Raw genomic sequence first — 14,952 nt, forward strand, 5'->3', positions numbered from 1 at the left:
CTTCCTTCCTTCCTTCCTTCCTTCCTTCCTTCCTTCCTTCCTTCCTTCCTTCCTTCCTTCCTTCCTGATGTTTGAGACAAGACCTTGCTATGGAGTGTAGGCCGGGCTTGAGCTTATCCCCAGCCCTGGTCTCTGGAATGCAAGGACCACAGGCTCCATCAAGTCCCACCCCAACAATATTTTGCTTATCAGGTAAAATTTAAATTTTTAAAATTGTTATCTATGTTAAGTATTCTGTATCTGAAAAGGAACTGTTTCCTATGTGGGTATGGAGTAGGTGCACCTCCCAGTTGAACATCCCCAAAATTGAAGTGTGAAACGCATCATGTCCTCAACAAGTTTTGGACTTTGGAGCACTGTGGAGCTGAGAATTTTGGATTACGAATGTTTAGCTTCTACATGAAAAAGGGATCATTGGGTTGGAATTATGTAGGGTTAGCAACAACCAGTTTGTGTTTTATACAGTGTGAATGATCTCTTAAACAGATCCTCCTGGGACACTATACTGGAACAATAGAAAAAGCCCCAAGAAACAGATCCTAAAGGTGGCCATGAGAGACTGTCCTTTGGATCTTTCTAGCAAGCTGGGCACCCGGGTCTTGAGCAGCTTTACCTTCCAATCAACTGGGGTGGCAACTGGCTTTGATGCTGTCAGCTGAAGAGAGTCAACCACTCTGAGAATCTCATCAAAGTTCCTGCCCGTGGTAGCTGGGTAGAGGATAGACAGCTTTAGTTTCTTGTCGGGGCCAAAAATGAACACCTGCAAAACATACACACACACAGATGGGTGTTCTTTAGTACAGGACAGTAAAGCTGCTTCTGGACACTCAGGTTCATGAGCTCGATACCTCTTTTCCCCCTAGTTCAGGGAAGTAAGAAAACAGAACAGGTAGACGAAAATGGAGTTCATTACAAGGTAACCAAACTAGGGAGGGAAAGACTCCTCCTAGTCTGTCCACCCTTCCTCTAACACAGGGGTTTTCAACCTTCCCAATGCTGCGACCCTTTAAGGCAGTTCCTTATGTGATCCCCAACCATAAAGTTATTTTGTTACTACTTTATAACCATAATTTTCCTGTTATGAATCATAATGTAAATACTGATTGCAGAATATGATGTGACCCCTGTGAAAGGGTTGTTTGATCCCCAGAGGGGTGATGACCCAAAGGCTGAGAACCACTGCTCTAACAGTTTTATAACTTAAAAAAAAAAAAAAAAAGAAAACTTAGCTATTTCTGTGTGTGAGGGTGTGGGCGTACATGTCAGTGTGGAAATGGAGGTCACAGGTCTGCTTGCAGGAGTTGGTTCTCTCCTGCAGCATGTGGGTTCCAGGAATCCAATCAGATCCTCAGGTCTGGCAGCAAACACTCATCTGCTAAGCTGCCTTGCTCCTGTGTAACACTGTTAGCAAAGTCCCCAGAAAGCTCTGGAGTCACTAAGTGATCAAAGATGCAAAAAAACCATAAATAGAAATAGAAGGAAGGAGTTGGTGAGTGGACAAGGTTTGTGGACAAGGTTCTGTCTGGGTCATAGGGTGCTTTCTTGTCTATGTATTCTTCAAAGTTTGCTGTTTTAGAAAGAAAAAAAAAACTGCAATGCAAACGTTCAGGGTTGAGCTTCAGGTAGATGTACTAGTTCACCTAGGATGGTTTTTGTGATAAATACATCACGTATAAATACATCACGTATTCATTACTAATGTGAGCTGTAATTTATTATATAAAGAAATACATTACTAACGTGGGCTGAGATTAGGCTTGTTCCCCAGTGAATAAATGACAAAGTTCTGTCCTGAAAGAATTGCTTTAAAGACAGCTGGCAAGAGATATACAGCTAAGATTTTTTAACTCTAGAAAACAGTATTGGATGTACTATTTATGTGTAGATATCCAATTAAGCAGTAATTTTTGCTGAGTATTCCAGCCACTCTTCACCAGTGTATAATAAAGGACAGTCACTAGCACACAGCTGCCTCACAACTGTACATATCCCTTTTGCATTGGCTCAAGTATTTACACAGTGCTACGACTCACCACACGGGCCGTCACAGGCATGTTGTTACCATCCTTCTCTGCTGGATCCAACATGCCCAAAAGGATGGCCAGGTCTCTGTCCTTATCATCGATGATGGGAAATGGTAACGTTTCTGTGGGTTTTTCACCATTGTAAGCATTGATGTCCTGAAACAAGAGAAAGGGGAGCGAGACTCTGAAACCTGACTACGGTTCTCTGCTTCTCACCAGGCTAAGAATCATCACTTTGCAAACCAAGGAACCATCATCATAATCATGTTCTCTAAGGAATTTTAATAAGATACATGGGCAGATACAATTATTATACAAGCAATTATTCACTCAAAGGAGCATTAGCAGAGTGAGGTATGCATAGGCCAAGGCCCTCCCCACACTCAACTCTCTTGAAATGTATAGGACTGAGGAGAGAGGGAAGGCTTCAAGAAAGGGGTATAATGTCTACCAGGGCTCTGAAAGACAGGTAAAGCTTTTTACTAAGAAGAACAAGGCATTTTGGGGAGAAGAGGGATATTAAGGAGACTGTGTAGGCAAGTCTGTGCATAATCAATCTACTGTAGGAACGTGTGGAAGGTAACTAGGAGAGTTTAGGAAGTGACAGGGAAGTGGATTTAAAATTAGAAAAAGGTGAGTTTATTATTCATGTAAAGCTCATCAGAATGGATACCAGATTGACAGGATGGCAGATTAGAAGCAGTTGGGATCGTTTTGTATTTCTTTGGGGATGAGAGCAGATTCAAATCTCTCTGAAATGCTAGCATATTCATTAATTTTATTGCCTGAAGTTGTGGGTCACTGACTACCTGTTATTTAGTCATCAGTCAAATTAGAACCAATACAGTTTCCTGCCAGCATACCTAGAGCTTCCCTATGTAATCAGAGATCAAAGCTGGCACTGCTTTTGGACATTTGAATTTATTTTCCATTCTAGAAGAACACAAGTTTGGAAACTTCTAAGAAGGCAGAAGAAATGAACCCAGGCATGTTCCTATTTAGACGTGTTACGTACCGACAATGAGCTCTGAACTCTTCTGTGATTTATTTATATGATATTGATGGACACTGAGTATTGACACATGAATTCTTGACCTCCTCACTGTACATTACACTCAGACACCGAAGGACCACATTATTTACTTTGTCTTTATTTTATCCTAAGTCAGTACAATTTCACTCTTTACCATCTAGCACAGAACAAACATTGAGGTTCGCATCCTTTTCAACCGGGTGAGCTTGATTGAGCAAGTCATTCCAGTGGCCACTGGCTTATAGTAAAGGGTTCTGCCAGAGTCTAATGAGAAATTGCCCATGAGGAATCGGTGGAAATGCCAGTTACCCATTGCCAAGGTATGCATAATGAAAGAATCCACCTCAGGGAAGACGACAACCCAGCTTAATCTCCTACGCCTCACCCTTTTGCTCCTAGACATTTAGGATTCATTGGTGTGAGATGGCCATGGAGTGTAGCCCAATGCACACACCAAAATGTTACCTTTTATTCAATTTCATGTGACTGACAGTGCTCAGCACATACATACAAATGTGAGGTATTGTGTGGCATATTGTAGCAAAGCTGATTAAAAAAAAAAACATCCTGCCCAAATACTTGTAAATACTTTTGCCCAAAGCAGACAATTTCATTCAACAATCCTGACTGTTACCTATACTGAAAACTTCTGTAGCAGTGGACTAGTTTACTCCTGCTGGACCCTATACTCCCAAGGGGGAAAAATATAGTGACCAGACAAGCAATATGCAGAGATTTAGACAAGGACTACAGAGGAGATATGAAGTATGATCAGGTGTTATAAGGTGCCATTTGTGGTAAAACAGCAAAGCAGTATAGTACAGGTAAGGTGGGTGGATGTATTTAATACAGGGTGTCTATGAGTGTGTGTGGATAAACCAGACAGGGTTAGGGTTGCGAAAACGGCCCTGGAGTTTCAACTTAGCAACTCCAAAATGTAGCAGCTATTAGCTGAGATGAATCAAGTCTTGGAATAGATAATAGCATCCATTTTTATACATGCTAGGTTCAACATGTCTGCATGGCCAAGAGAAGTGCCAAGGAGGTCATGTTTACTCGCTGGGGACCAGGAGAGTCCTGACAGATGGGACTCTGAGAAGCAGTTCATGGATCTTATCTTTAGTTTATCTTGGTGAGTGGAAGAGCTCACCAAGGGGGAAAGAGAGAAGTGGTCCATGAATGAAGTAAGCCCGGGCCAACTTCAGCACCAATTACGAACTGGGAGGCAATGAAGAACAAGTCTAGTATGGACAGCTGGAGGCAGCGTCCTGAAAAGCCAGCAGAGAAGACAGTGACTGAGAAGCTACCGTTGATATGACAACATAGAGATGACGACAAAGTTGAAGTCTGACTTTCAGTGACCAGTGACCTCTGAACCAAGGTTTACATTCGCTTTTATCTCAGAAACCAAGTTACATTCTACAAAACTTCAGACTCATAGCACATGCCAATCAACACTTCTGATACAGAAGGGGAAAGTCAAGTGCCTTTTCCTATTCTCTTACTAAGGAACACAAAGACTTCCCTGACTTCTATGGTCATCAGGAAGTTGTACAGGCATTTCCCCCTCCAACAACCAATCAGTTCTATGATGTATACCATCACTGAGTCTTCAATTCAGCTCAACTTGGACATTATCTACCTGCAGAGACAGCAGATTCCATAGAAGGATCAGATCAAGAAGATTATCCCAACTTGATACCAATCACAAGTTCCAAGCTGACTAAAAGTTTGGGACTCCTGTGATCCTTTCTTTGGGACTGGTTAACTTGTTGGAACTTACAGAATTTAGGGATGTGCATTTACAAAGGATGCAGATGAGCATATATACAAACTCAGGATGGAGCCTCCATGCCCCAGTTATACCTAACCTTCCAGGAAAGCTCACTTTTTTAGCAATCCAGATGATGGGACTCTATTAGGATTCCCATGGAATCTTCATTTTATAGGCACAGTGGTTAAATCATCAACTATTGATACACAGTTCAACCTTCAGCTGTTTCTCTCCCTAGTCCTGCCTGGTTCTGTCCAAAGCTGTGGCCACCAATCAATCATTAGCATATAAAAAGACACTGCATCTTGGAAGACATAAAGGCTATTAGGAATGTATGGGAGGTAACAAGAAAGGAGGAATATATATCACACACACATATATATACCTCAGATCATAGAACTATACCTTGCTCCAGGCAAGATGGTCCTCAACACTGTCTACTGAAAGAGCAATCAACTTAACATTCCTCTTGGCAAACTCTGGTGCCAGCTTTGCAGCTCTGCCAAGTTCTGTGGTGCACACTGGGGTAAAGTCCCGTGGGTGGGAAAAGAGAATGCCCCATCTGGAATGAAGAAGAAGGTCACAACTGAATGGTCACCATCACCACGCAGAATGAAATACTCAGTATTTGCACTTAAAATGTCTGTATAATGAAGACATTTAAAGCTTTTAGTTCTAACCTTGTCTCCAGAGAAGCCCAAGTTGACATTATACATCAAATATGTAAGATTCAAGATAAATGGTTCAAAAGGATTCATTTTATGGTGTCGATTAAAAAAAAAAAAAAAACTGTAGATCAGGCTGGCCTTGAACTGGTCAGTCTCTACTTCCCTGAGGGCTTGGGATTAAAGGTGTGGACCACCACACCCAGCCAGCCAGTGTGACTCCCTTTCAGTCAATAAAATCTGTGCTATTCTAGTCAAGCACCCTATTAAAACATTCCTTAAGCCTTTTTTTTTTTCCTAGCACAGTCCTTGAAATTCATCGCCTACTATGCCCCAAATACAAACAGATGCCTGATTATAAAAATAAACAGATTATGTAACCCGGAGCAGATAGAACTCTAGCTTCAGACTTGGCACTTGGTTTTCTGGAAGCAGGCAGATATAAAATCTTTCATAAAGTCACTCGACTGATCTAACCTGTTAAACAAGGCACCCATATTTGTACCACAATATTATTTAACAGTTGCAGTTTACTTTAGACCAAGCAAGTAGAAAATACACAGATACCCTAAACAATGTAGATTTTCCCACCTACAGTTCTTAGGTAAAGATTACAATGGAATCCATGTCTGAGGTTAACATTGTACAGATTTTGAGGATGATTCAAACTGAGTTCCAAAGAAACTTCCTTCGTTCGGAGTTGAGTACAATTCCTTCTTGGTAACAGCTCTTTCAAGCTCAAAGGAAAACTCAGCACAAAGTCCTGTACACTCCCACTGCTTGAGCCATCCAGGGCCAAGGTCCCAAAGTAGAAGATTACTTAATCTGGCCTAGATGCTGCGTGTTTGGCAAACTTCCCTGATCAGGAAGAACAAAGCAGTCAAAGCTACTGACTTCCACCTACACCTGACACTCAACTCACAGTGCAAGGGAGTTGAAAAGAATGGGAGGCCCTGCGCAAAGAGGTAGGAAGACATGGAGATTGATGTTTAGGCTTTTTTTTTTCTTTGTTTTTAATATGGGGGCAGGAAGAACATACATCTTTCAAGATTTAATCCAGCTGTCACATTTAGGCCTTAGGTTCTAAGGAGAAGGACCAGTGGTGGTCAGATCAGACTTAAGTTGCAGGAAAATAAAATAATAAATCAAAATTAAAAAAAAGGAACAGAGCATCTCTTTATGTACTGTTATAGGGGTGATGAATTAGATTTTTTTTTTTAAATTGCGAGGCAGTGCATTTTGCTGAGTCATGCTGGTGAACTGCATTTATGCCGGCCCCTTCACACACTCCAGCGTGTCTCAGGGTATTCCAAGAATGTCTGCTTTCCCTACTCTTTGGAGAAATTCAACTACAATATGCCATTTCCTTCCTCATTTTCAAAAGACAAAAAGTTTCTTCCCCCTAACAGAATGGTCTCTCCTACCAGAAAACCTCTGGGTGCAGGAGCTTTGATTACTGAGGAACCCTGGGATACATAAGATGCTCTTCCACATCCGGAGGCCATATCTACTCAAACCCACACAGCTCCCCAAACCTTTAGCTGTTTCTAACTGTCAGGGGTACAGTAATGCTTAAAGTTCATTTTTTTTTTTCTACTCCAAAGGATTTTTGAGTCTGTAAGTGGCAAACTGACTTGCGACCATCTACAGAATAGAGTTTGGAAAAACTAGGCATATCCCTTGTATTACAAATGATACACAGGGTGGAAATTTCTTTCTCCGTTATTACAGGAGTATCATGATTCACTGGTGCTAAGCACACGGTTACACTTGCTTATAAATTTACCTCATCTAAAGATGCCTCTTCATCTGCCTGTTTAGAGACAGAGCCTCACTAAGTTGGCTTGGCCTTGAAGTTAGGATCTTCCCAACTGTCTCCTTAGTAGATGGAATAATACAGTTGCCAGGGAGCAGCAGGGAAACTTAACATTTTAAATCAGATCTAGAGCAATAAACAGTCACTAAGACTCCCACCCCTGACTCCAGTGTGGCTATTTTCACAATACGTGTGCTTTAGATTCACGTTTATCCCTCACCCATACAGATGAGGAGTTCCAGCAAGACCTCACATTTCCTGGGGGTGTGGGCTGCAGACAGGAACAGGAAGGAACACTGTGTAAATCGTGAGCAGTCTTGGATAAATATTAACACTAGATTTTGAGTTATGAGACTGGCAGTCACGCTTATTTCTAGTCTTTTTCCCTGCAAGGCCTAAAGGTTCCATTTGCTACTTTTTCTAGTCTACCTTTCTCTTTTAAAATCAGTAGATGCCAAACTCACCTCAGGAAAGAATTCTTGCCTGATTCTCTATTGCTTCCTTCCCTGCCTGGTCACCGAATAGTTTCATAACTGCTGTACATACATACATACATACATACATACATACATACATACATACATACAAGATATGAAAAGAACACAGACCCAGGAGTTTGTTCATTGAGTGTAGTAGGGCACTGAAACTCCAGAACCACAATGTAGCCTGACACGTATGCAAAACGTGGACTGAAACTAAGCATCTTTCAAATTTGTGCATTCAGGAGCTGTAAAACTAAGACAATATCGGTGTACCCCTAGCCATTATGGCCACCACTGTTGCTATCCGCAGCAAGGCCAGGCGCTGATGCAAGGCAGAGGGGGAGGGGAGCACTGGGAAACAAAAGAGTCTCAAAGTGGGGAGGTAGTACACGTGTCCTAGCCTTGGAATGGCCTACAGTAGCAAAATGGACGCAGGAGCTTATCAGCCTGTCCCTTAAAGCGTTGCTTCTTCTAGAATCACAGCCACACCTACACTGTCCCAGGTTCCTCTCAAAGCTCTTACATAGACTTTTGGCTACTTACTTGGCAAAATTAAAAATTCAGAAGTCCTCAAATAACACTCTCCGAAGTTAAGCAGGACATCAGATAACGCCGGGGCATCCCTTAATTTGTGGCTGTGTGCTCTAACTTTGGCCTTAGGCACCCACCTTCCGCACGGTGCAAATTCTAGAGCGGCGGGAGAGCGGGCAGTGCGAGCCTGGGCAAGCGTCCCGGGAAGTGACCTCAAACACCGAACAATCCTGCCCCACCTCCCCTGGTCTTTCGGATAGACCACGACACAAACCCAGCCACCACTGTTTAAAAAGCCAGGTTAAATGAACAACAAACCGTCCTCGGAAAGGACCTCTCTCCCCATGCCAGCCCATACACGCTGGGTCAGGGAAGGATCTGCTGATCCGCGCAGGGCCGGCCAGAGGTTGCAGGTCCCCAGCAACGCCCGGTGATGTTCGGCAGGACACCGGCGGCGGGCACGTGCGGGAACCGGTGAGGGGCTAAGCCAGCGCCGTGCCGCTGCGGCCGAGCGCAGCATGGAAAGAAGCTAGGCAGGTAGCTCTGGGGACCCGTCACCTGGCAGGGCAACGCGGTGGCCACTTACGAATTTCCCAGGAAATCGTGGAAGCGGATGCGGCCGATAGTGGTATTGGCTTCAAAGTTGGGGGCTTCGTCCCCGAGAAGCAACCCTCCGGGCATGGCGGCAGTAGTGACGTTGAGAACAAGGAGGCGCAGCCGCAGCAGGGAACAGCGGGCGGGCTCCTGCGGAGACCTAGATCAGCGCTGGCGAAATAGGCGGGCCCGGGGGCGGGGCGGGACGGGGCGGGGCGGCCGCGAATCTGGCTGCTGCGGTTCTTCACGTGGAGCTTGCAGGCAAGAGAGATTCTGGAGCTAAAGGAGGCCACGTGCAATAGGAAGGAAGCGTAAAGCCAAGAATTGTAGGGGCTCCTAGGTCTGGCGGCTTGCAAAGATGCTGTAGGAGAAGGCAGAATTAGCGCAGACCCTCTGGCATTCCCACCCCTGTCGGATTTACAACTTAGAGGTCTGGTGATGCTGCCCTCTTTTACTATGAGCATCTAGTAGTTGGCTGAATGACTACTCAGCCAATGTAGGCTTCAGAAGTTTCTCAGGATGTGGCAAGAACCAGACTTGTGGTGGGGACGAAGTCAGAGGAAGTGGCTTTCTTATTGCAGCAAAAATTCTGTACCAATGTCAATAAGAGGGCATTGGAAACAACCTTTTTTGTTTTGCCTCCCCACTCCTGGAGTTCCTAATGAATTATAAAATGATCAACACATTAATCCTAAAGTTTAAATATAGATTTCACAACATGCTTCTTGAGATGGAATGTATGCAAGTCAATTTCCACCTGAGGAAGTGGGAGGTTTTGATGCACTTACTTCGTATTCCCCAAGCACAAAGTTGAGAGGATGCCTGCCCTTTTTAGAGACAGATGGTAGACGTTGTGCACGGAAACCAGAATCTCTTAGAAGCTCGGCCTGGTGATCGCAAACCTGAAACCCCAACTACTACAAAGAAAGGAGGAGGGTTGTAAGTTCTAAGCTGTAGAGGAAGTTCGAGGCTAACCTGGGGAACTTAGAGTCTGTCTCAAAATAAAGTCAAGGGGAATGGGGAAGCCGGTCTATAGTAGAATGCTTGCCTGGAGTGTGGGAGGCCCTAGGTCCAATCGCAGTGCTAGGGTGTGGTGGAGAAGAGTACGTTAGAAAAGCCGGAGTCCTAGTTGGAGAAACGAAAGTGAACATATGTAAGTTAAGTGAGACTAACTGGAGGTCGGCTTCAGGTTGTGTGGTCCGGCCTGGGAAAGCTTGCCAGGCAGTAAACGATATCATACATGGCAAGCTTTTTGAGAGTGGCAGGTATTATTTAGATGATATGATTCATGCAGTAACTCTTACTTTCCTTATTGCTAGCTAGACACCGTGGGAGGCCTGATGTGAAACATAGTCCCAGCTCCTACAGGCAAAGTGAATCCCATCCAATATGGTGACATGGACGGGACAGCTGTGACTGATTGTTTGGGATTTGATGGGAGGAATCCTCTGGAACAGACTCAATGGATTTAAAGGAACACTGTGGCAATGCTGAGAGTAGGGACCCACTGTGAACTGTGTTTGCATCATGGTGATAAGCCCTGTCCTTGTGTCTGCATGCATACTGGTCATACCTGCTTCACAGAGATTCCTACCGTACATTTTAAAGTTAACTTAATCTCTCTTTGGTGTGTGTGGTTTTTTGTTTTTTTTTTGTTTTTGCTTTTGTTTTGGTTTTTCTTTTTTTTTCTTTCTTTCTTTCTTTTCTTTTTTTTTTTTTCCGAGACAGGGTTTCTCTGTGTAGTCCTGGCTGTCATGGAACTCACTCTGTAGATCAGGCTAGCCTCGAACTCAGAAATCCGCCTGCCTCTGCCTCCCAAGTGCTGGGATTAAAGTCCTGTGCCACCACTGTCCCACTTGATAATTTAATCCCTAGCTTGACTCCATCTTTCTGTTTTGAAAGCACATCTCTTTTATTTTTAAATTTTTTTTATTGGATATTTTATTTACATTTCAGATGTTATCCCCTTACCCCATTTTCCCTCCTGCCCCCTGTCCAGGAACCCCCATCCCATCCCCCCACCTCCTGTGTCTATGAGGATGTGACCCCCCCTCACTCCCACCACCCCACCCTCGAATTCCCCTACACGCAGCATCCAGCCTTCATGGCACCAAGGATTTCCTATGCCCGACAAGGCCATCCTCCCCTACATATACAGCTGGAGCCATGAGTCCCTCCCTATGTGCTCCCAGGCTGGTGATTTAGACCCTGGGAGCTCTGGTTGGTTGGTATTGTTGCTTTCCTCATGGGGCCACAAACCCTTTCAGCTCCTACAGTCTTCACTCTAACTCCTTCACTGAGAACCTCTTGATCAGTTCAATGGTTAGCTGTGAGCATCTGCCTCCTGTGTATGTCAGGCTCTGGCAGACCTCTAAGGAGACAGCTATATCAGGCTCCTGTCTGCATGCACTTCCTGGCATCCACATCAGCGTCTACCTTTGGTGACTGTACATGGGATGGATACCCAGGTAGAATGGTCTCCAGACGATCCCTCCTTCAGTTTCTGTCCCTCACTTTGTCTCCATATTTACTCCCTTGAGTATTTTGTTACTCCTTTTAAGAAGGACCGAAGCACCCACACTTTGGTCTTCCTTCTTCATGAGCTTCATGTTGTCTGTGAGTTGAATCTTGGGTATTTCAAGCTTCTGGGCTAATATCCAACTATCAGTGAGTGAATACCATGTGTGTTCTTTTGTGATTGGGTTACCTCACTCAGGATGATATTTTCTAGTTCCATTCATTTACCTAAGAATTTCTCAAATTCATTGTTTTTAATAGCTGAGTAATAAACCATTGTGTAAATGCACTACCTTTTTTGTATCCATTCCTCAGTTGAAGGACATCTGTGTTCTTTCCAGCTTCTGGCTATTATGAATAATGCTGTGAAAGCACGTATCTTAACTTTATTCATTTACTTATTTTCATAGCAGGGAAGCAAAGTAGCTTAACTATGAGCAATGTCACAAAGATGGGCTAAAAATCGGATCTACCACAATAAAGAGACTGGATGCAGAAACAAAGTGAATGATCTCCAACAAAGACATAATTACATAGCCACCACTTTAGATTAAGCAAATAAGTAAGATAAACACCTACTCCAATTTAGAGTGCCAGAAGTAGCAAGCTGGTGGTGATTTAATAACCATGGTTTAGCCTTGGCAAAAATTGGAATTCTTTCAAGGTAGATATTAACATGTCTGTTTGTTTGATTGCTTTTCAATACAGGATTTCTTTGTGTGTCATTGGCCGTTTGGGAACAAGCTCTGTAAACCAGGCTGGTCTCCAACTCACAGAGATCTGCCTCCCTCTGTGATCAAAGGTGTGCGCCACTGCCCAGTGAGATTAACATTTTTGAAAACACAGTTTATTTCACAAAACATTTGAATTTCTGTCTTCTGAGAAGCCCACAGATCTAGCAACAGAAGGCTACAGGCCCACTTGGAAACAGTGGTTACAAAGTAGCCTTCTTTTCTTTTCATAGCTTTTTCTTTTTCTCTACTACTGTTTCTTCATTCTGGTTGTCATACTGTGGACATGAAAGATGAAGACAATTTTATTCAAGGCAAAATCCTGGTATAGTACATGTACTTGTGAATGAAAAGAATGTTCTCATGTGTTTAGTATGTGAATAAAGTTAGAAGCCCAGTATGATGTTTGGCCCTTGTAGATGAGTTTGACCTTGACTTATATGTATGGAACCAGGACACTTCAGGAGGACAGTTAAGAACGTTTTCTCAAGGACAAGTGAGAAGAACAGTGGCTAAGGAGGGAGGGACTCTCCTGAGAAGAACAGTGGGAAAGGAGGGAGGGACTCGCTGTGGGAGAGGCCAGAACATGGAAAAGAAACCAGCTAAGGGAACCATTTGCTATGAACGACTGAAGGTTCTGGTATCAGGAGGAAATGCTTTCAAACAACCTAGTGGTTGGAGAGAACACCGAGGCACCTTACAATTATCTCCCGAGGGCTAACAAGGAAGTGCAAGACTTGCCAGTGGGCTGTTGTCTGATTCACACAGCCTATCCTGTTCTAGTTGCTTCAAAAAATCTCTCTCTCTCTGTCTCTCTCTGTCTGTGTCTGTCTGTCTCTGTCTTTCTCTGTCTCTCTGTCTCTGTCTCTGTCTCTCTCTGTCTCTCTCTCTCTCTTTGAGTCTATGGACTTTTAGGAAGAGGAAAGGAGGAAGGAGAAGAGGGGTGGGGGAAGATCAACAAGAACAAAGTATATACTGAAACCCAACACTTTGTATGCTAATGAAAACATTCAAAACATGTTGGTTTAAACTGTATGTATGTTTACCAAAAAGATTATACTAAAATATTCCTAAGAGCAATGTCATAGGGACAGAATAAATATGCACATCACCCATGCATGTTACAAAGGAAATGAATTGTTGGCAGCCACACAGTAAACTATTGAACAGCTGGCAGAGTAGAGCCTTCCCAAATCCACACAGGGATGGGGGTAGACCTCAGAGACTTTTGATCTCTCTCTTTTCCCCATGTGCTCCCAGTGGCCTCTTCTCTTCCCTTTTCTTCTCTCTGTACTTTTCTGTCTCCCTTTCCCTGTCTCTGCCTCTTTCCAGGTTCCTGCTCTACTCCTTGGCTCCCTTCCTCCAGTAAACTTCTTTCGGACTAGCAGTTCAGGGGGACACCTTGGCAAGGCCTCCTGCATTATTAAGCCATGTTTTATAAAACACAAAGGGATGAATACATAAAAGGAGTGGTTTGCATTCTCAGGGCTCAATAGCCACCTTACAACTCTCTCTCTCTATTTAAAGTTATTTATTTATTTATTAATTTATTTCATGTATGAGAGTACACTGTCGCTATCTTCAGACATACCAGAAGAGGGCATCAGACTCCATTACAAATGGTTGTGAGCCACCATGTGGTTGCTGGGAATTGAACTCAGAACCTATGGAAGAGCAGTCAGTGCTCTTAACTGCTGAGCCATCTCTCTCTAGCCCACAACTCTTTTTTGTTTGTTTGTTTGTTTGTTTTTGTTTTTGTTTTTTGAGACAGGGTTTCTCTGTGCAGCCCTGGCTGTCCTGGAACCCACTCTGTAGATCAGGCTGGCCTCGAACTCAGAAATCTGCCTGCCTCTGCCTCCCAAGTGCTGGGATTAAAGGCATGTGCCACCACTCTTAATAAGAGTGTTAACAACTCACTCTTTTTTTTTTTTATTGGACATTTTATTTACATTTCATATGTTATCCCCTTACCCCATCCCCCCCCCACCCGGGAACCCCCCATCCCCTTACCCCTCCTCCTTCTTCTCCGTGGATGTAACCCCCACCTGCCCCCCCCCTCCCACTTCCCCACCCTCAAAATTCCCACCCCCTGGGGCGTCCAGCCTTCATGAGGACAAGGATCTCATCTTCCACCTGTGCCCGGCAGGGCTCTCCACTCTTGCATATTCAGCTGAAGGCCTGGATATTTCCATAAGTGCTCCCAGGCTGGTGGTTAGGACCCTGGGAGCTGTGGTTGGTTGGTATTGTTGCTCTCCTCATGGTGCCACAAACTCTTTCAGCTCCTTCAGTCCTCACTCTAACTCCTCCATTGAGAACCTCATGATCAGTTCAATGGCTAGTTGTGAGCATCTGCCTCTGAATATGTCAGACTCTTGAAGGCCTCTGAGGAGACATCCATATCAGGCCCTTATCAGCATGCACTTCCTGACTTCCACATCAGCATCTACCTTTTGTGAACAACTCACTCTTGATGCTATATATTTAAAAAATTCTTCCAGGTCTTAACATTTCTTTCTGGTCTTTTCTGTTCATCTCTCTTTTCTTTCATACCTTGAAACACATCTTGTTCAATTCAATGGCTGCTTTTCTTCATTTTTTTTTATATGGTGGGCAGAGTCGACGACTTTATTATTATTTTGGAACCACTTCTTTTCTGCTTCCTCAGCACCAAAGTCTCCGGGGCTTTCCCTCCTTTCTTATGGGAAGCTCTTTCTCCTTTCTCTTTCTTCCAAGTGTGTGGATTCTTCCTAGAGTGTTCTCTCTCTCTCTCTCTCTCTCTCTCTCT

General features: G+C 43.9%; 1 protein-coding gene across 1 annotated transcript in view; it reads right to left on the reverse strand.

Annotated features, from left to right (window-relative positions):
- Prdx6 (peroxiredoxin 6) overlaps positions 1–9,095 on the reverse strand; it is a 10,997-nt gene extending 1,902 nt beyond the window's left edge. Inside the window, exons 1-4 of the mRNA XM_028760530.1 lie at positions 8,912–9,095; positions 5,237–5,393; positions 2,034–2,180; positions 614–760 (exon numbers count right to left, since the gene is read on the reverse strand). Coding sequence (XP_028616363.1) covers positions 614–760; positions 2,034–2,180; positions 5,237–5,393; positions 8,912–9,006 — 546 coding nt within the window. The 5' untranslated portion in view covers positions 9,007–9,095. The remainder of the gene's footprint in view (positions 1–613; positions 761–2,033; positions 2,181–5,236; positions 5,394–8,911) is intronic.
- Positions 9,096–14,952: the final 5,857 nt, after the last annotated feature.

The sequence above is a fragment of the Grammomys surdaster genome, unplaced genomic scaffold, assembly GCF_004785775.1.
Source record: "Grammomys surdaster isolate TR1022 unplaced genomic scaffold, NIH_TR_1.0 130, whole genome shotgun sequence".
In the NCBI taxonomy this organism is placed as follows: domain Eukaryota; kingdom Metazoa; phylum Chordata; class Mammalia; order Rodentia; family Muridae; genus Grammomys; species Grammomys surdaster.